A 21589-nucleotide genomic window follows, 5' to 3' on the forward strand; every position below is an offset into this window, starting at 1 on the left:
GTTTAACCAGCTACACTTAAAATAAAAAGGTAAAATAATCTTTTAGTTAGATAACGAGTAAATCGTTATCCAATATCCAATCAAAAGAGGAAACTTGCGAAGAAATATAATGAATCATATTATACTCTGCTTGTAAATATTGGCTGTGCATAACTGTGAACGGTATACTTGTCATTATTATTATTATTATTATTATTATTATTATCATGACTACGAAGATGACTACATCTGTGCAAACACCTGTACCACCCAAAACTGTTTGGAAGCCTGGTAAATAATGAAAGATGCAAATAAATTGTTGATTTTATCAGTGTTTAAAATATTTAACACAAATTATATGCTATGCCTCTATTAAATATTGAAACCCCTTTTTCTGCAAAAATGAAGTTTTTAATATTAACAAACAGTTCAAATAGAATTTATACTATTGAATGTATATATACATATATATAGAAACTTTATTAATTGTTACTGTATATACTACTAATGTATTGTAGATAATAATTTCTTAACAATAGTATGTAGTAATTGTCAATGCAATGTTTACCAAAGCATTCCTAAATGTTAGTTGTTTTTACAATTATTATATTATTTTTTTAAGGTAAGGTGAAAGTTGTGCGAGCATTATATAAATACACAGCACAAAATGTGAGCATGTGTTCATTTTTAATATAATAATTTTAAAAATATACGTGATAATTTAATAATTCATTTTACATTTTGTAGGCAGATGAACTATCCTTTGATGAAGGTGAAGTTCTTTATGTTTATGATAAAAATACAGAACCAAATTGGTGGAGAGCAAAATGTGGAAATCAAGATGGTCTTGTACCTGCCAATTATGGTCAGTTCAAATTCAGATAGCAACTTAGGTTTATCATTCATAACATCCGCAAAAAAATTGAAGTAAAATGTACTTGTATATAGTTGAAGAACAAACTGAAGAAATTGAATTGCCATTACATGATGCTGCAAGGCGTGGAAATCTTTCACTATTAACAGAATACATAAAGCAAGGAGTTTTGACTACAAGTTTGGATGCAATGGGTAATATTCCACTGTATTGGGCTGCACGTGCTGGTCACCTCGATTGTGTCAAAAAAATTTTAAGTACACCAAATCCTGTAATTAATGTTCAAGTAAGTAGACTACAGTATCGTAATAATTGTAGTACTTTCTCTTTTCCTATACATACTCTTTCTTTAGAATAAAATGGGTGAAACACCATTACATGTGGCAGCAAGTCGAGGACATATAGATGTGGTAAATCTATTATTGGATTATGGTGCAGATCCAACAATAAAAAATAATGATAATTTAGTTGCTGAACAATTGTCTTCTGATCTCTCAATTAAGAATATAATACAATTGAGTCAACGTCAGTCTAATAAAACGTATGGGTACACAGATGATGATTATAATGACGACAGTGATTAAAATGAAGCATCTCTTTATTATAATTTGGATTGTGACTATTACGACCAAATAGTATTATAGGTAATAAAAAACAATTTATAATACAATAGTTCAAGTATTGTAAAAACGTAAGTTTATATTAAAAATTATTTATAATTAAATTAATATTTAATATATTTATGTACAATATATATTGCTGTTATCAGAAACAAAGCATTTTTTATTAATGCTCTAAACATATAACTGAATTTTAATAAATAATTAGTTAAAAAAACATATATTAAATGTCTTTTAACAGTCATTTTTATTATTTACATAAGTAAAAAGTGTGTTCAAACTTATCATCACAAAATAATAAAGTTTTATGGAAAGATATCCATAATTGTATTAAATGAAGATTTATTTGCAACAAGTAAACGAATATAAAAAAATAGTTCAATACTGTTTACATGCTATCTCAACATTCTTGTAATAAATAAAGTAGCAAATACGAGCCTCGTATTATTATATTTTTAACCTTTAAAAACTAGATAATTATCTTATTAGGAATACATGTTAGTGGATATAGAAAAATAAATTGGAAGCATATTTAACAAATAAGTGCAGAAAAGTAAATTAATTTTGAAATAAAATACTATTACACATATATCATACTTTTATCTTAATTGCTCACATAGAGTATTGAAAACGACACAAGGTTTATTTACATTTTCTTGCTAAACCATCTATTAAAGTCTAGTCGTAATAATAATTGAGCTAAATGTTCTCCGCTAGGTTGTGCACGCACTCTATTCAATGTTTTAGTCAGCCAACTCATTAAACATTCAAGAGTATCGGACAACGTTTTGAGTTCTTCTTTCTCTGTTAAAATTAAGTTACCTACTTCCCACATTGATGCTTGCAAGATAAAATCGTCGCAAAGTCGTAGCAAAAGTTTGATTAGTTTATTTACCTATTAACAAATATTTGATAAGTAAACGAATTTTTATAAATAATAGTGTTGTGTAATCTATTTAGAATAAAAAATAAACGTACAGGATTTTTTCGTTCTGTTGAACTTCCTAATAAAAATGTTTGTGACATAACATTAGCCAAAAAGATAGAGTGCGCTTTTTGAACATCTTCAAAATTTAGAGTATTTTTCATATTTGTTTCCATGATAGTGTACTGACTCTCTAATACATCCACTTGTAAGTAGTATTGTAAATTATCGATAATAAAAATTAAGTTATTTCTTAGTTGAATCACACCAATATCACTGAAATAAAAAAGTCATTAATGTTAAAAGAATTTTAATTTGCTTACAAAAAATATGATAATTAATTCTTACATCTTTTTTTTATACATATGTTCACTCCAAAGATTCCATAGGTCAATTTGTGTTTTTTTAACTCTTAACAAAAAGCGGAATAATACGTTGTAATCATTTAAAGCAGATGGACTAAATAATAAGTGTAATGGCCATATGACTTTATACTTTAGAATGATCATGCCCCAACCGCGTCTTTCTACATTCATTTAATAAACAATAATTATATATTGTCGAAATTTTTGTTTATTTAAGATATACAGCTTATTTAAAAAAATCTTACCAATGGGATCTTCACGTTCTTTCTCAGTAAATCCTGTACTTTCTAACTCAACATCTTCACTTTCTTTTGCACCTTTTAACTCGATATCTTCAGTATCTTCTGTTGGAACTGGTATTACAAAATTAAAACTATCCATAGCACTCTCATCGTTTAAGTGTATTTTTCTAAGTGCTATTTGGAAAGCTAAATTGATATCTCTAGATGTATGATTTGTTGGTGGTTTATTCAATATATGTGCAGTGAGTCTAATAAATTCAAGAAACAAATCACCCCGTCCCATAAGAAAAAAATCTTTTACTAATTTAAGTTGTTGTACAAGCTGTGCTTCTTCAACAGCAACTCGCCATAGAAGCTCAGTTATAGACTGTTTTAATTCATCAATTGTACGTTCAAATTTAACAATGTTAAATACAGGTTCTTTTTGAAGATTTTGAAGCTTATGAAAATATTCATATTCCTTGTCTCCCCATATAGAGTTTTCAGTCTGATTGTCTACACCAAAATCTGAAAATAAATTCAAAAAAATAATGTGCACTTTAGTTTTGCAGAGTTTACAACTTTTCACTTGTAATTTACCTTTCTTTTGTCTTGGATCATTTCCGAACATTATGATAGTTTGCCCTATAGTCAAAATTTTGATTGCTAAAGATGGTCTAATGTAAGATGGAAGCATATCTATTTGAACATTGTAGTTCCACATATCTGAATTAAATTTAGTATTCATTGCCTCAATGACATTATTTTTATTATCTACTAATATTAAACTGTTTTGTCCTTCAGATATTTTTTTAATGAAGAACTCATTGTACATGTCTTCTAAATGACCATACAAAAGCCAACTTGTTATGTGTTTGTAAAAAACTCTATGTACACAACAGGCCATTCTGAATAATAATATATGAATTACAGATGATATAAATGAACTTAATTAAAAGAAATTATGTCGTTTTTTAAAATAAATAACAGATAGTATAAAGATAACACAAAATAAATATTAAAATATTTACTTTTCTAAAGCTGCCTTTACTTCTGGAATACCAGTATGTACATTTTGATGTAAACATTGTAGCAGTTTACAACCATGAAGTTTTTGTGTACGAATCTAAGATAACATGAAAACATAAATTACAGTACTACTTATAAATAATATACATAATAATATAGTATATTTACCTCTTTTATAATAGAATTTAGAACAGAAAATAAACATATGTACTTTTGGACATGGCAAAGAATTAATGACAATGGTGTATAACTGTCATTAAGAACAACATTTTCTAAATCAACAATCTCCTTGCGAAATGGTTCTAAAGCTTCATCCATTCCTTCACAAAGAGCTTGTAAATATAGACTTTGGCCAATGTGTTGTAATTCTATGATACATAAGTTTGCATTAAATGTATATAATAAAATAAAAACTACATTATACAATTATTCATTTTAGTCAAATCTAATAAAAAGATTGTATACCATCACTGGAACTTAAAATATTTGATGTGGTAAATTCTTGAATAAAGTTCCTAATAATATTGCACTGGTCAACTATGTCCAATATTTTTTTAAGTAATGCACGTTCCCCAGGATGTAAATATTTTTCAAGATCCACAGTCTAAAAAAAATATATTTAAAACACACAAATGAAAAGATAAATATATCAAAAACTATATAAATCATGTTGATGGCCTCTTAATAAATATAACTGTAATTGTGTAAAAAAATTATACTATTAGTAAAATACAATTTCAACGTTACATCTGATTCCAATATTTCCAAAACGTTAGTTGAACATCCCCACAGTGATAGTAGTACTTCGTGCAACATTTTAGAAGTATCTTTCAGTTTAATGAGAAATCACTCTCCCACGTTAAATTCTCTTGTATACAAACAAAAATGATAAAACCGAATAGTCTGCAATCATTTGAAACATTAAGGTTATTTTCTTGCATAATAAAGATGACAGAGAAGAATTATAAGAAATTATACATAGAAAAGACGTGTACTTTTTTGTGTGCCCATTTCTTGTTGACACGAAATACTTCATCACAAAATTAGCTACCAATTCAGGTACATCTCACTGACATGCTTTTATTTTCTTGCGGCATTCATACAATTGTAAACAATCTTATATACATATGTGCATATAATACCACACTGGAATGCCAAACTTATGTAGTATGAGTTCAGTCGAAGTTTAAAGCGCCTCGTACCAATTGCGGAGAAACTACAAGCATGAACCATTTGATATACTACAGAATAACTTTTAAAGAGGGGAAACTCCATCGTTTATCACCTATCACCGTGAAAATAGCTGCGATATGTTAGCAATGTTGATAATAAATCGCTATTTTTTCATGTAAGCTATTTTCAACGCGTATTTATAGCTTTATATAAGGCTCGATTTAATACAATAAAATTAAGAATTCATAATTTAAGCAAATGTCAATCAGAAAATAAAAATCATGCAAATGTAATACAAACCTATTATAGATATATAGCTCATACATATATATATGTATGAGTGATATAAAACATACAATTAAGGTTAATGACTTGTTTTTTTCATTTCTAAATGATATTAAAATATTCTAAAAATATTCGAATAAGCTATGTGCTGTTTATATGGAAGGAGTTTACTGTAGTTAATATGTATAATCTACATTTGTTATTATTCTGATGTGTAAATACAGTAACCTCAAAAAAACAAATCGTTAAAATTATGTGTAAGTATAATGTAATGAAATGAAATAATTACTTGACAATGTATTAATGTAAACGAACAATAAAAACAATATTTGTCTATATTATACAAATTTTCTTTAATAATGAACTTTGCAGAAATTCGATTATGGATGTATCAGAAGATGCATTAATATGTCGTTTATGTGGTGTTAACCTTGTGGAAGGAAAATGCAAAGATATTTTTGAAGAATCAGCTGACTTACTACATAAAATGAAAGAAATTCTACCAATTTCAGTACGTTAAAATACTTAGTATAAATAAAAGTATCAGTTATTTTCTACAATTTAGAATTTTCATTTGATAAAAAAGCAACTATGAAATTGATATATTTCAAACTTCTGTTTGTTTTAAATAAGAAGATACTTTAAAAATTAGGTAGTCATTAGTAACTCTTGCAAAAGACTTAAAAGATTAATATTATTTTAAATGGCTGTTCCAGATATCTATAGACGATAGTGGTTCAAAACGCATATGCTTGCCATGTTATGACAAAATTATTCTCTGCTACAAATTTATTCAAGATGTAGCAGAGCATTCTAAAACATTGGAAAACGCATCGCAAATGAAATCTTTTTTTGATTTGTCCAGAGAAGTAACAAATTTTTCAAAACTTCATAGTGATGCTGTATATACATGTCCAAATTGTAATGTAGATTTAATGATTTTATTAGTCAGTAATCCACAAGACTGTGATTATACCTTCCAAATCTCATTAGCTATGGTAAATCATTCTGAAAAGAATCATATTGTAAAAGAAAAGAATATACAAGTACATAAAAATGTAATAATTTTCAATGATGTTAAAAAGAATAATATACATACAAAAGATGAGTATAAGGCAACAAACTCAGAAGATATTGAAAATATACAAAATCAAGTGAGTCTTGCATCACCTATATTAGAAGAAGCAGAAGAAGATGTAAATTATGTTAACGTATTATCCAGCAAGGAAAATTTAGAAACTGTACAACAAAAAAAGATAAAAAGAAAACTTGGTAATTTAAATTTTTATGATAATTCTATTAGCCGATTAAAAGTACCAAAGTTAGAAGAAATATCATATGCATCCAATGAGAATTTATTGACCTGTGATTATGATTCTCCAGATCCATTAATAAAAGTGGAACCTGAATGCAATAATATTTGTTGGTTAGACAGCGAAATTGACTGTAAGAGTGAAAAAGATATGGTTGAATCACAAGATACAGTATCTGAAAAGGATAAACGAGAAGAAAACGATATATATAAAGGTTGCTTGAAGTATGTATGTGAACTATGCGGAACACGTTATCTTTCACATTTAAAATATGAGTTTCATATAGAAAGACACAAATTAGATAAAATACATAAGTATGAATGTACAGTATGTAACAAAGAAGCAAGTAGTGAAAATTTATTGTGGGATCATTATTTTCATACGCATAAAAGTTTACAACGTTTTATTTGCACAGAATGTGGGAAATTATTTGCAAAACGATCCAGATTAAATAGTCATCAGAAGGATTACAACCATTCTGGTATAAAACAGGTACAAGTTGGTACTAGCGGTGGTACTATTAGCACAGATGTTATAGAAGAGGCTATAGCAATATCAAAAGCAGACAAGATTTCTGTAAACTGCAATCTCTGTGGAAAATTAATTTCAAACTTAGATCCAGATGCTATTAACGACTTAGTTACATGTGTTACTTGTGAAGATTCTACACTTTCTTTAATGGTAGATGGAAATGAGACAAAAGTAATCTCTCCTAGGCAGTATCATTGTTCTAAATGTCCTAAGCATTTTGTACGAAGAGAAAGACTAGAATTTCACGAAATGAGACATAGCGAAAATATGAATGAGTTCATTTGTAGTACGTGCGGAAAAGATTTTAGAGCAGAAAATTCATTATATGAACATTATCTTTTTGTTCACAAAGGTGCAAGACCTCACATCTGTGAATTATGTGGTAAATCGTTTCAGTTGAAGGCTAGATTAAAAGAACACCACCGTATTCATACAGGTGAAAGACCATATCAATGCGACATCTGTGGTCAACGATGTAGAACAACAAATGCTCTAAAACTTCATAGAAAAATTCACTTTTCCAATAATAGGTATACCTGTAATGTATGTAATAAATCTTTTAGTAAGAAACAAAATATGAATGAACATTTAGAAAAACATTGGAAAAACGATAAGAATGTAACATTACCGCAATTATTTACATGTCCTATTTGCTTAGAAAACTTTCCAACATATCGTATGCTAAAGTATCATATGATAGACGTTCATGAAATAGATAACCAGGATCCAATTTTGACTAAGCAAAAGCCTTGGTACGAATGCGCAGAATGTCATGAAAAGTTTAAACATCAAATGTCTTTAAAGGCTCATAAAGAGAGAGTACATGAAGGAAGAATAGATCCTCTCTATCAGTGCGATGTCTGCAACGCTACTTATAGAGTTAAACAACTTTTAGTAAACCACATTAAAAGTAAACATAACGGCGAAAGACGTTATAAGTGCGCACAATGTGAAAAGGGATTTAATGATACTAAATCCTTATACAATCATGTATTATTGCATACAGGTAAAAAACCGTTTGCTTGCGAATATTGCAATATGAGTTTCCGAAGGAAAGATTCTAGAGATCATCATCGCCGAAAACATACAGGTGAACAACCATATCAATGTCCAGACTGTGGTGAATCATTTTCTACTTACAACAATCGATCTAAACATCGAAAACGTGAACATGGAGAAAGAGATCCTGAGTGTCCTGAATGTGGGGAGACGTGTAACAATAAACAAGAAATTAGAATTCATTTAAACAAACATCTTGGAGAAAAATTAAAGAAATTGCAAAACATACAATCTGAAGAGATGTAACTTAAAATCTACACTTTAAACTACATTTATGCACTGGTTAAATAAAATTTGATCAGGAATTACTCATCAAATTTATTATTGTAATACAAGTTATAATTAAACCCAAGCAATCAAGCTCCCACTGTAAATCAAGAACAATTTTGCCATAATACATTCTTCTTAAACAAATTGAATTTTCATTAATTAAAAGTTTGGTATGTCTATAAATATCCATTAATGGTACTTAAAAACTTCAAAAAAGTTGAAGCAAGTTAACTTGAAGTTACAGTATTTTAAACTATTATACTAGTTTATTTTACAAGGTTCATATCCCAGATACAGTAATATTTTTGTATTCCTTTATTACTATACTTAATGCAAAGTTATTTTTGGAGGTATAAGAAACTATAAAACAAAATTAATTCATCTATATACAGAATTGGCAAAATAAAATATTGTAAGTCATGTTTATGTTCCTTTTGATTTACATAATTGTAATGATTTCTAAAATTACATTTAATATTAAGTAACTGTATTTAGAATATAAAAATAAGCACTATAAGCAAGTACATACGTTTACAATGTTTTTCTACTAAAGTAGATAGTGTATCATACAATGGAAAATTATATAATTTGTTAAATATGTGTGCTAGTACTGTAATTTTTTTTTACTATATTGTATAGAAAATATACATAATTCTGAAATGTAAAAATTGTTGAAAAGAATTTGTAATAAAAACAAGTACTTATATATTCTTTAATTCGTTTATCATACATTTCTCAGTAATGTTTATTATTTTTAATTTTTCTCAAATATCATTTTTTTATAATTCAATTTATTAAGCTTGGCATATTTGAATTTTGCATCAACATTTAAATTCTTATATTCGTATTACTGATATTAGAATGTTTCTCAAGTTTAAAAACTAAATTAATTTAATTGTTTCATCCTAGCGTAATAAAAAAGTAGTATATACGTCAATAGTTAAAGAGGGTTTTGTGCGGGTGGTTATCATGTGTACATATCGTCACGGTACACGTGCAACCGGGACAAATGTCAAAATTTAAATGGTTGCGCCTCAACGTCCGACGCGGCGCTGTTTCGCAAAAATCAGGTGGTCGCATTTACCAGCTGTGTATCGCTACGTTGTATTCGCAATTACGCATCATGGACATCCAATTTTTTACTATAGGGGAGTTAATATCGTCGATAAACTTACGGGAATTGTACTTAGTACCTTTTCACAGTTTTTAAAATCTTTAAGAAGTTTCGGATTTTTCGAAAAATCAACAAAAATAACACATGGAGGAACTACTTTTGCGCGGAGTAATATCGGAAAACGTTCGAGCAAGTCAATATTCATTTCGCTCTTCTACGATAACAATGTATTTTTTTACTTGGGAAACAAGGTTAAATGAAAGTACACGAATTTTCGAACATCTTTGAAATGAAATTTCTTGAAACTTTGGGTTTCTTAAATAGTTATTCGCTTAAGTAATTTTTGCGGAGGAATAAGGTCGTGCTGCGAACGTAGAGACGCAAGCCGGTTCCGTTCATTGGCTGAAGGAAGCGAGCGATTCACATGTACGCGACACAACCGCTTTTCCGTAAATACATATTCACTAATACAACGTACGATTTTCGTACAGGATTCAGGACTGTAGTTATTACATACGATACCCTGCAAACAATCTCAAAACCTGCATTCTTCGAAATTTTATACTTTAGGTTTAATTTTAAATAGCTACTTTTGTACAAAATAATTTTGTACAAGATAAGGGCAACGTTTTAATAACAGAAATCTTGTGTTAGAACTCTTCGTTAATCGAATGCCCTTAAATTTTCGTGAAAACACATGAACAAAGATATCATTGTAACAATAACAAATAAAATACTAATATTTATATATTATTTTATTATTTTACGTATTATGATGGTGAATTTCAACACTGTCTCGTGAATTATTTCTCATAACAAAAAATGATAATGTACCATGTATAAAACGGCGAGAACAGATGGAAAAGCATCGAGAAGAATGCTTTTCGATTTCGACGATATGAACATCGTTGAAATTCATGTTTAGCTGGAGTATATCTTTTTATTGGTAAGGGTAAAACGACAGGTCTGCTACTGATATAGTTGAGAACAATTCGAGATAAGTGAATACGATCCTGGTTACTCGGTGTAAGTTGGGGTGAAGGGAGAGGCAGGTCGCGCATACACACACAGCATAGTTGCCAGATTTGCCGCACTTTGCACGCATGCGTGTTGAAAATGGTATCAGTAAAGTGTGTGATCGAGCAAAAAACGGGTATCACACGAGCCCCATTTAATTTTAATAGGGAATTATTTAAAAGATTTGAAAGATGAACAAAAGAGTTATAAAAGGGGAAAGATGTTAAAATAATTGTTAAAACAAAGTGTCAGTGTGGCATAACTTGACATGTAACTTTTTTAAGGCTTGCTAAACATTACACATTCGTGTATTTACGATGTGTGTATATGCATACGCGTTTAATGTTGGCATTAAATTACCCTTGTACCTCGATATAAGAATGACTTCAAATGGAAACATGAAAAGGTCAATATTATTGTATGTGGCTTGTCAGCTACGATATTATAGTAACGAAAATATATTATCCATTTTAAAGGAACGTAAATGACGTTGAAATTTTGGAAATAATAATCTTGGAATGTTAACGGAATCTTTCGTTTCGTATGGTTTAATAATGCAACACACCTATGCTTGATTTACCCGCTGGTTGGGGCTCAATGAACTCGTGCGCCCGTAACGCTTGCTGTACTTATACGCCGCTGTCCTCGGTCACGCATGCGCGAAACTTGCGCCAAATCTGGCAACAATGGGTCGCGCATTCACACGCACACACCGACGCAGTACGTAGAGCGAATTCACTCGCCGGCTCTCAACAAGAACGCGTCGACATATACACTGTGCTTTGAACGTACCGAGGTGATATATCTGTTATTTATCCTACGGTCGAAGGCGAGTGAATCGTGAAAATGGCCGGGGAAAAGCGTACCCAGGATCAAGAGGAAACCTTGCTCTCGGAAACGGTGATCTTGGTTGACATCGAGGGCACAACGACGAGCATAAGCTTCGTGAAGGTAACAAAGACCCATGGCCGTGAGGCCAGAACGCGCCCTACGGTTCTCGCATTTCACCGGTTTTCCGTCGCATTCTCTGACAGTACCCAATGATTCGAATTTTTCACACGTGAACATTGATGGGCAGTAATTTATCAACGATACGGGATACTTTCCTAATCGAAGAAAAATTCGTGAATAATGCTTTCGCGCGTGTTGTATGCGGCAGTTTCCCAGTGCTATGCCGGCTGAGAATCCAGTTCAGTTTCAGGTTCCCTATCCGTGAGACAGCGAGTTTCATGGAAGGTATAACTTGCCGTTTAGTCGAGTAGAAACATTCTTGTATTGTGTCAAACTTCGTTTTTGACGTTGAGATATTTTGTAGATGTTTACTCGAGCCTTTTTTTCTCTCGTTTCTTCGTTTTCGTTTTTTTTCCTCGTAAATTCATAAATGTTGTTCAGGACGTTGCAGTGAAAACAAACTGTGCGTGTGCCTCTCGTTCGAATATATCGGTTATTTATCGGCCCGTCAAATATTGGCCGCGAGCCATCATTTTGTAACCCTCTATCTGTGTACGATTTTTCAAAATAACGGAAACTGTAACGGCGCATCGCACGATTAATTCGATCCGTGAAGAACTTGCCACATTTACGTGTACCACCTTCCTTTCAGGACACACTTTTTCCTTATGTACGAGAGAACTTAAAGAAATATATCGAAACTAAATGGGATGATGAGGAGTTCAAGCAAGACTATGAAAAATTGAAAGAACAGGTAAACATTGCAAGTAAAGTTTCGAAATGTGACTTTGGCAGATCTTACATGAAAAATAATGTTCGGTTTTTTGTTTATTTATTTATTTATTTATTTATTATTATTATTATTATTAAAACGGATTATTAGAAACAGAAGAAAGAATTATAGCATTTGAAGTAATATTGATTGTTTATAGAAATATATGTATACATACACATTGTGTTGTTTTAAAAAGTTTACAAAATTTATTGTCAATCAGAAATACAGTACTATACAATTAAATAAATTTAACATTATGGTTTTTAATAGTGAGTCTTAGAAGGTAGCCAATAGCATGACAGAAAAGGGGCAGCTGGTGGTTTTACCTGTTAGAGATTGACCTGAGCACATTCTTTGTCCCAAAAATTGACTACCCTAGTCTATACATCTTGGATACCTAAAATTTTGATCAAATATATTACTGAAAATATATTGCAAATATGATTTATGCCTTCTTTTGAAATATAAGAAATTATTTAATTTGTACTTATTATCATTGTATCTATTTGATTTACTATTATAAACTTTGCTAACATTTTCTTAAATTTGTATAAGAACCTCATGTTTTTTTATAAGATGTTTTATATGAACTTCATGTTTGGAAATTTGGTAAATCATTAATTGTTTGTAAAGGTCTTAAGCATATTATGAGCTAAACAATGATAAATTTATTAATTTACCGAAAGAAATTAACAGTTACATGAACATAAATATAAAACATTGTATTTTGAAAACATAACAAATCAGTTTTTGTATATTTAAAGTAACTATATTTTAATAAATTGTTCAGTATATTAATACTATTTAGTATTTGTTTACTGTTTACAATATCTTTTGTAATTAAAATAAATTTTCATGCAAGTGACAGTGTCGATCCAAGCAGAGAATTTTTGATACCACTAATTTTTATAAATTCATTTATAATCAATCAATATCCTTATCTCAGGCAAAGAAAGATGAAGAAGAAAAAGTTGAAGGGTTTGTACCTATGGTTGGTTCTAACACAGAAGAGCAGAAAGAGTCACTTATGAAAAATGTATTATGGCAAATGGATTGTGATCGTAAAACTGGTGCATTGAAACAGTTACAAGGACATATGTGGCGTGAAGCTTACAATTCTAAAGCAGTTAAAGCACAGTGAGTTTCCTACAATTTTTTTAAATTAAAATATACTAACAAATATATTTAAGATCCATTAATTGTAAATACAATAGAGTAGTTGTAACAATATATCTTTAAGTGTGTTATAAATACTTTTTAACATACTCTTTTATTCTGAAGTGGGAAACCTGCAGCTTAAAGACTGCATACAGCCTTTTATGGTGTAAGGTTTGGCCTTGTAGCATATTTTGTCTGTTATGTGGATCCTTAATTTTGAAATTATACATTTTCAAACAGTGTCCATTTCAATTGATTACTACTAGAAAAATCGTTATTTTTAAAGTACAATGTTGACAGCTTTTATTAATCTATCCATTATTCTATATTTGGTATGCCATCCTTTTTCTTGTTTGGTCCATAGTCAAAACATACATAAGTTTAAACTAAAATATTGTTTGTTTGTATATATTGAGATCATTATTTTTTTTTTTTTTTTTTTAAATTTGGACAATTGACTGTATGCAAAGTATGTGGCCTTATGAAAAATCTGTGAAATGACATGTGGCCTTCTACTGCCGAATTGTTTCCCACCTCTGCTTTAACTTATTAATATAAACTAAAAATTTATTAACATCAGGTTGTAATGGGATATTGTAAACAATAATTTGAAAATAAATAAATAATTATGTGTAAATGTGTGATATATGCGCCATGTATATATCATTATCACATGTAGCGAGGTGAATATGTTGTGTAAGGGCTCACTTCAGTCTGATATATATGTACTATTACAATTACATGAACAATTATAATGTAACAAACAATTAAGAATGTATGAAAAAGTAACAAACAAATTATTTATGTAGCGTTTACGAAGATGTGCCGAAAGCATTAGAATCATGGACAAACAACGGTAGAAAAGTCTATGTTTATTCGAGTGGTAGCGTCGAAGCACAAAAACTTCTGTTTGGACATTCTGTGCATGGCGATTTACTTAAGGTATTTGATTTAAAAAATTGATAAGTATACACAATACAAATGATTCTTTGCTTTTATAACTAAGTACATACTAGATAGACTATTTGTTTAACTTTGTTTGAAAATACGAGCAGTCTTCTTGACTGCGGTTTTTCGATGATCGTTCGGAAAATCGTTCGATTATTCATCGTTATTTACAGCAACTTATTCGTTGCTATATATGTTATTTCACAATTTATATAACGTGTAATAATATATTATTACCTTAGTATTTCAGTGGTTATTTTGATACTGAAGTAGGCTCGAAGCAGGAATCGAGTAGTTATAAAACTATATCGAATAAAATTGGAGCAGACCCATCCAGTATACTCTTCCTTACTGATACTGTTAAAGGTTAGCAAATGCTTCTTAATATTAAAAATAGATATTCAAGTTAATACCGCTATTATTTGTTTTTCTAATAGAAGCTGCAGCTGCTAAAGAAACAGGCTTATCAACCGTCATACTACTACGCGAAGGTAATGTTGCTCTTTCAGATGAAGAAAGAGCAACTTTTACAACCATTAAGTCATTCCTAGACTTAACGTTTCAAACTTCAACGAAGCGACAAAAGTTAGAAGCAACGGAAACGCAAGAAAATGTAACTAAGGCTGCGCCTGATGTTTGTGAACCGATGGATACTTCCGAAGATGTTGAAATGAAAGATGTCAGTGAGAAAAAGGATGAGAAGGTGGAAGCGAAGGAAGCCGTCGAAGTAGAAACAAAAGAATGTGTTAAAGAAGCAAAGTCGCAGAAAGAAACTAAAAAGTCAGATACGAAAACGGAAGAACCTATGATTATCGATGCAAAAGATACACCAAACACTGAAAAGGTAACGGAAAATGTAGCAACAGCTAAAGTAGACCAACTATCAGAGGTGAGTACAAAAGCAGGCAATTGTGAAAATGTACCCGTCGTGAATAAGAATGCCGAATCAACATCAGCACCTTCAAAGAGTGATGCGGATAAGCCCGTAGAGCCTGAAAAAGTAGGTAAACTTGTGAATGCAGTAGAAAAAATCGTTGAACCAACATCTGTAGAGGCGACTCCTGCTACTGATGCCGCAGACGTTGCGGCATGTGAGCCTAAAGTTAAGTATGAACAAGTTTCTATTACAGAGAGTAAGACTGATGAAGCCACAAATGTCGCAAAAGAAACAAAACCCGAAGCCAGTAAAGTGTCAGATGTAAAAACTAACGAAAATCCAACAGAAGAAAAGGGCAGTAGTAGCAGCAGTGTAGAAGAGAAGCTAGAAGTAAGCACTTGTAAAACCGAAAAAGAAGCGAAAGAGGAGTCGCTGTCCAGTGCCAAGTCCGCTGACAAAATTACAACTAATCCTAGTGTAACAGAAACCGAGAAATCAGGAACCGAGGTATCTTCGGCGAAACCTGCACAAGAATCTACGAAGATAGAGGAGAAACCCACAGAAAATGGTGATGTTTCATTAACAAATGCAGAAAAAGTAACCGCGCCAACGATAACGGAATCAGAAGCTACTAGTAACAAAGCGGAAACAAACGCTGAAATAAAAAATGTAAAGGAAGCAGTCACGGAAAAGAAACCGGAAGTAGAGACAGAATCTGTTAATGAAAAGTCTCCCAAAGCGAAAGAAGCAGAAGAAACAGCAGTGCCTGTGAAAGATGCCGAGAAAAATGAAGTTAGTACCGATGCATCAAAAGAAGAATCGACAGAGAAATCAGTGAAAGAAGAAACTGTAGTGGGCGAAGTGAAAGAAACAAATGCAACAGTGGATTCCGAAAAGAAAAAATTAAACGGTACAACACAAAATGGAGATACAGATGCGCCAGTGACGGATGATAAGTTGCACAGAAACGGACTGAATGAGGGATCATCAAATGAAAACGTTAATTCGTCAACAAGCGAAAGCACGTCGGCGCAGAATGGCGAACCAGAGAGTTCCTCAGAGGCTAACTCAGAATCTATAAAAGTCAAAAAAGTCGTTGATTCTACAGTAGCCGATGGTGCCGGCGAACCCGACGTTGTTCCCCCTGTAGTTGTAGCTGCGACGTCTTAATCTTGTTCTGATACATTTTAAGAAGTCCTTCATACATAACCCCAACCCACAATACTTATCCGCAGGTATAAACTGAAAAGTTGGCTCCCTACACCTTACATAAATCGTACGACGTTAAAGATGTAATACGTTAATTTAAGATGCAGTTCATAGGATTTCTGTTTCTTCAACAAATGCGAAGGGAAACGATAATACGACATGCACAGTATGTTTCAGATTCGATTATCTTTTAAACGTCATAACTCGATGTATTATGCTTGTTAATTGTGCTCAGTAGAACGTCGTAAAAAGATCGGAAAACTTTTGTCTCCTATTTTACATTGCTTAACTTATTTTTTTGTGTATTAGTCAGTTTTCCTTTTCTTTATTTTTCTCATTTTTTACTTCATTCGTATTATTAAACGTTAGTTTTTATAAGTGACATTATGCATTTATCAGTACGAACTGACTAAAGATAATCGAACATGTCAATATGCTGTAGTTGGTTTATAAGTATTTTTCACTTGACTTTTTTCTTTTTTTATTGCATTTTATGTGTATTAAGATCTTTTTTTATACTGCCTAAACGGAATGTTACGGTATGAAAACTCATAGGATAGGAAATTCATCATAGTTGGAGTATGCTAAAATACCGCATATACCCTGTGCCAAATGAATTAAATCGTCAGTTTGAAGGTTTTTGTATGATTATACGTACAACGTTGAAGGATCTGGTCGCTATTTTAGTTTCTTGGAACAATCAGGAAACTTTGAGACTATATATGATTTTAAGACTGAATTGGTAATGCCTCGAACAGTCGCTGGCTTTAGACTACACAGTATAATTTTTGCATACTCTTGTGTACTTAATTTTATAAATTCATAACACAGTGATCTTCGAATCATAGATCTAAATCCGAAATAATTAAGCTGTGTCTTACATTGAACTTTATTTGTCTATCTTAGGTATACTTTTTCGCGTCCTAAAAGAAGGCACACGTACTACTTATTATGATGTGTCAGACATCGTATTCCTATTTTCTTTTGCGACTTTATTTATCAAAATGTATACTTTTAGTTTAGAACACTTGAAACGATGTTGGCCTATACGCATTATGTGTTTCGATTTTTCCCCCCCCCCCAATGTATCGTAATTAACATTCGTCGATTTTAAGTCGTTTTCGAACAATTGAAAGTACTACGTTGCATTTATGTGTCTTTCGAAACCCATATTTGTATTGTCAGATACAGGACTTACACGAATATTATACGTATACAGTATACTATTAGTTATATAAAATTTAATTTTTCGCCGCCTGATAGTATGTAATATTGAACAAATTGATTACGAGGAAGAAGCGCATCGACTTTTGAATTTACTCTCTTTTTTTTTTTCATTCCTGCGAACTAACGTCAAAACTTATTATATAAATAGCCATTTTTTGAAGTAGTGGTGATCGATGTTTCTTAGGATTCGTAAATTATTCTCCGAATTTGACAAGGACTCGTTTATTTATTTATTATCCATTCCTCCAAAATTGACTGTGATTTAACGATATTAATAGACATAGGGAACCTTAAAATGATTCATTATTATTCACGTATAGTAATTCCTTTGGCAGGTTATCGTATTAATGGTATTATTATTTTTATTGAAATTAATATGCATCCTGTCTGATTCAAGTCACTGTGAAAGACTGTTGGCAGTATAGACTGTAAGCGAAACAAAAGTTTCCACAATTTTTCTTCTGTTTGATTTTTCGATCGTATTTTGCCGGCGACTCATGCTAGGGATATTCAACGATCCGTAAAATGCATAAATGAGATAAACGAAGTGCGACGTCAGCGTGTTCTAGACTTGTTATCTATAAGTACATGTATAGTCAGTAACGATTATATTGTGAGACTTTTAACGAATCCATATTTTACAGGACACTTGACAGACCTCGCATTTATTTATAAGGTGTCCTTTCGTCGATGAAAACGTTTTTTAATACACGGATCAGTTTTTGGCGTTGCGCAACCCGTTATCACGAACGGTGGAAGGAAGGAAAATGTAAACGTGATTTTTTATTCACGACCCGAAACGGAAGTCGAATCTTGTATGCTTGATTCCTCTTTTAAGACGAAAGACCCGGAGGTGATCATAGGTGTAAGACCAGTAACCGATTCTATTTCGATACACATCTTTATGTCAGGTGCATAAGAAGATTTCAGATTGATATCGTAAATTTAATATACGGTTGCAAATTCATTGTAACATCGGTAACACATGTGTGCCGCGAGATATGCTCAAATACTAAAAGATGCATGCAATTTTGTCAAAACTTTTGATGGGACAACCTCTGTTACCGATGATCCCGCAAGAAATACGATGTTAACAAACTCGAAGTATAAACGACTGTAAACTGCCGACCTTTTGCCATAATGAATTTCTTACTAGTTTTTCTTTTTTCTTTTGATAATATCTCGAATTTTGATATTCTGTCTACCAATCGCATTGCAAATGCGAACCGACTGCCATTGCTACGATTAAATTAAGCATCCGAACGCTAAGTGGCGGTTGTGCACGAAGCTCTTCTCGGCTGACTTTCATGGCATCATCTACAATCATCATCCCATATCATCCATACCAATTGTTGCGTCGATAGTCGGAAGGGTTAAGAGTGCACATCGTCAATTCGCGTCGTTCCTATAATTCTCATTTCCTAAATGCTCAATGTCAGCAGAGGAACCTATATAGTTTTTCTTTCAAACGTACGCAGTCGCTTAATTATTAATAATAGTGTGGTTAGTGTTCTAAGTTTAGGATGACTTAACTCTTTGTGGTTTAGTTATTATCCTATTTTTGTTTGTTATCTGTAATATTAAAAATTTAAGTATAATTTATACGATACCAAAACTTCTGGACTACTTTATAAGTAATAAGAAATGAAATATCAAATTCACCTTGTGTGCTACTTCTCGGAATATAATGGGAATACAATATTATTGGATTTTGATACCGAACCACGAAGTGTTAAATAAAGCTTTTGTAAGGTGACACTTGGATGTTTCGACTGTGACGTGTCAGCTTAAATGATTCAGATCAACATTTGATTACCCGGTGTAATACGACGAATCTAAGATATCAACGCAATTTTTGTTCTACGTATTTATTAGCGAGTAAAGGTCGCGTGAACGTTTTATACACTGCCTTGTTATTTATTGTTTTTGGATGTAACGACAAAATTGACCCGATCGGAATCACCGCCAAATCGTACGTATACGTTGATTAGACGTCGCTTGTGCGTGGCACATTTTATCATTTGAACTATTAGATGTAGGTTTTGTAAGCGAGCTGAAACGTGACATTACTCAAACGTTCGCGCGGCTTGGAAATCAGGCAGCTGTTCAAGTTGTATGCGCAAGACACTCTTCGTCGTCCTTTCAAAATATTAGATACCTAATAAGACGTTTCCAAGTACCGAGGATAGGAGTACTAACAAACAATAGCTTCGTATCGATTAGCGATTATTATTTGTAATTCATTGGCTATTTTATGTAATACGTCAATATAAGCGTAGGAGAGAATGTACGGACTTAATTGATACGTTTTAACGATAACCTTTGACGGTGGAATCTTGCACGTGGGCTGTTCTTTTAACGAGACTGCTCCGTCGCTTTTTTTCCTCAGCCAAATATTTTAATTTCTCTCTTACTTTTTTTTTTGTTACGAGACAGTTGTAGTTACTATTATCACTTTTCAGTGCTCTAAACGATTAATGCGTGTATGTGTGTATGTATGTGTGTTACACGGCGAAGGCAGAAAATGAATTTTATTTCATATTGCATCAAGTTCAGCAATCATTGGATATATCTTTATACATTTATCGGGCAATATTAACAAATTCGCAAATGGTGTGCACTGTACAGAATAAACTGACAATTCTGTTCTCTCTAAACTCTTGACTGCATTCGTAGAGCAAAATAAATGAATTTTGCAACTAGACTCGGAGCGTTTCGCCTTTTTTTATTTCATAGTTCCTCGTTGTCTTGTATACCGGGACGCGTTCGATTCTTGTTTTCTTTCGAAGAGAGAGACAGAGAGTATCCATGAAATTAAAGAAAAGTGTCCAGCGTGCTCAGCCATTACTTCATACTGTAAATTTTGTTTAGGTGTATATATCGTGGTATTACATTATAACGAAGTAAGAAACGATTAGCGTCCGTAATTTAGAATTAAAGAAACGATATAAATATGATTAAAGTGTATCGATGTACGTGATTGAAAACTTAATCTGCTCTGGTATATTGTTTCCACGAATTGGTTCATGCTACTCTTGTCCTCAGCTAGTCGATAACGTTAGGTGCAACAGAATTTTCGCCCCCCCCCCCCCCCCCTCCCCCGATCGATCCCTGAGTGCTAGTCATTCTACTGCGCGCACTGAAGCATCAATTTCTCGAGCAGCCAATTCATTAGATCGAGATGTAAAAATCTACGTCTCTCGGATGACAATTTCCGTTGAAGCAATAATATTAAGCCCGGATAAACAATTTTTTTTTTTTCGACGTAATGTTAAGAACAAGATGTATCGAATATTTGGTACTTGAAATACATATTGTTCAAATGTGTGCGAGACATTTGCTTTCTTTTTCAACGACGGATCACCTATACGTAGCTTTCAATTGGTCGAAGCAAAATTTCATCGTAGCTTTTAAGAGAAAAATTAATGAAAACCTCGATCTTTGAGACAAACGACAGAATTCAATAGATTAGAATCGAGGAATAAGTTCCTTTGAATTTTTCTCTAGACGCTAACAAAATATAAATACAATACGTTTTTAAGAAATATTTTGTGTATAATGTTTGGTACTCGCTGTGTTTGGTAAACCGTGACGAATGTCAATAGAATACTTAGGATTTAGGGCTATCTAATTTTGATCTATGAATGCATGAATCGCGCGAAGGAACGT

At 31.9% G+C, this 21589-nt stretch overlaps 4 protein-coding genes across 4 annotated transcripts; 3 read left to right on the forward strand and 1 right to left on the reverse strand.

Annotated features, from left to right (window-relative positions):
• Positions 1 to 17: 17 nt before the first annotated feature.
• LOC128894083 (osteoclast-stimulating factor 1-like) lies at positions 18 to 1585 on the forward strand. Its single transcript, XM_054155545.1, has 5 exons — positions 18 to 270; positions 602 to 648; positions 727 to 844; positions 928 to 1139; positions 1207 to 1585. Exons 1-5 carry the CDS (start codon positions 207 to 209, stop codon positions 1435 to 1437), a joined length of 672 nt encoding a protein of 223 aa, XP_054011520.1. The 5' UTR covers positions 18 to 206; the 3' UTR covers positions 1438 to 1585.
• Positions 1586 to 1701: 116 nt separating this feature from the next.
• Positions 1702 to 5164, reverse strand: LOC128894065 (gamma-tubulin complex component 4). Its single transcript, XM_054155508.1, has 10 exons — positions 5009 to 5164; positions 4761 to 4916; positions 4479 to 4617; positions 4182 to 4381; positions 4016 to 4110; positions 3585 to 3892; positions 3009 to 3512; positions 2747 to 2924; positions 2452 to 2674; positions 1702 to 2368 (listed from the first exon to the last, which is right to left on the reverse strand). Exons 2-10 carry the CDS (start codon positions 4827 to 4829, stop codon positions 2120 to 2122), a joined length of 1965 nt encoding a protein of 654 aa, XP_054011483.1. The 5' UTR covers positions 4830 to 4916; positions 5009 to 5164; the 3' UTR covers positions 1702 to 2119.
• A 193-nt stretch (positions 5165 to 5357) lies between these two features.
• Positions 5358 to 9360, forward strand: LOC128894057 (zinc finger protein 665-like). Its single transcript, XM_054155487.1, has 3 exons — positions 5358 to 5728; positions 5844 to 5982; positions 6188 to 9360. Exons 2-3 carry the CDS (start codon positions 5854 to 5856, stop codon positions 8618 to 8620), a joined length of 2562 nt encoding a protein of 853 aa, XP_054011462.1. The 5' UTR covers positions 5358 to 5728; positions 5844 to 5853; the 3' UTR covers positions 8621 to 9360.
• Positions 9361 to 11480: 2120 nt separating this feature from the next.
• On the forward strand, positions 11481 to 21247 carry LOC128894062 (enolase-phosphatase E1). Its single transcript, XM_054155496.1, has 6 exons — positions 11481 to 11726; positions 12379 to 12480; positions 13448 to 13638; positions 14469 to 14601; positions 14850 to 14973; positions 15045 to 21247. The coding sequence occupies exons 1-6, from the start codon at positions 11622 to 11624 to the stop codon at positions 16652 to 16654; spliced, it is 2265 nt and encodes a 754-aa protein (XP_054011471.1). The 5' UTR covers positions 11481 to 11621; the 3' UTR covers positions 16655 to 21247.
• The last annotated feature ends 342 nt before the right edge of the window (positions 21248 to 21589 follow it).

The sequence above is a fragment of the Hylaeus anthracinus genome, unplaced genomic scaffold (genome assembly GCF_026225885.1).
Source record: "Hylaeus anthracinus isolate JK02 unplaced genomic scaffold, UHH_iyHylAnth1.0_haploid 3, whole genome shotgun sequence".
Classification (NCBI taxonomy): domain Eukaryota; kingdom Metazoa; phylum Arthropoda; class Insecta; order Hymenoptera; family Colletidae; genus Hylaeus; species Hylaeus anthracinus.

Bases quoted from the DNA above. Each gene is read 5' to 3' on its own strand.
- LOC128894083 (XM_054155545.1), top strand. From the start codon at position 207: ATGACTACGAAGATGACTACATCTGTGCAAACACCTGTACCACCCAAA. The intron at 271-601 runs GTAAATAATGAA...TATTTTTTTAAG, and splicing joins CAAAACTGTTTGGAAGCCTG to GTAAGGTGAAAGTTGTGCGA. The intron at 1,140-1,206 runs GTAAGTAGACTA...CTCTTTCTTTAG, and splicing joins ATCCTGTAATTAATGTTCAA to AATAAAATGGGTGAAACACC.
- LOC128894065 (XM_054155508.1), bottom strand. From the start codon at position 4,829: ATGTTGCACGAAGTACTACTATCACTGTGGGGATGTTCAACTAACGTT. The intron at 4,618-4,760 runs GTAACGTTGAAA...TATTTTTTTTAG, and splicing joins TGGAAATATTGGAATCAGAT to ACTGTGGATCTTGAAAAATA. The intron at 3,513-3,584 runs GTAAATTACAAG...ATTTATTTTCAG, and splicing joins TGATCCAAGACAAAAGAAAG to ATTTTGGTGTAGACAATCAG.
- LOC128894057 (XM_054155487.1), top strand. From the start codon at position 5,854: ATGGATGTATCAGAAGATGCATTAATATGTCGTTTATGTGGTGTTAAC. The intron at 5,983-6,187 runs GTACGTTAAAAT...TGGCTGTTCCAG, and splicing joins AAGAAATTCTACCAATTTCA to ATATCTATAGACGATAGTGG.
- LOC128894062 (XM_054155496.1), top strand. From the start codon at position 11,622: ATGGCCGGGGAAAAGCGTACCCAGGATCAAGAGGAAACCTTGCTCTCG. The intron at 11,727-12,378 runs GTAACAAAGACC...CCTTCCTTTCAG, and splicing joins CGAGCATAAGCTTCGTGAAG to GACACACTTTTTCCTTATGT. The intron at 12,481-13,447 runs GTAAACATTGCA...TCCTTATCTCAG, and splicing joins ATGAAAAATTGAAAGAACAG to GCAAAGAAAGATGAAGAAGA.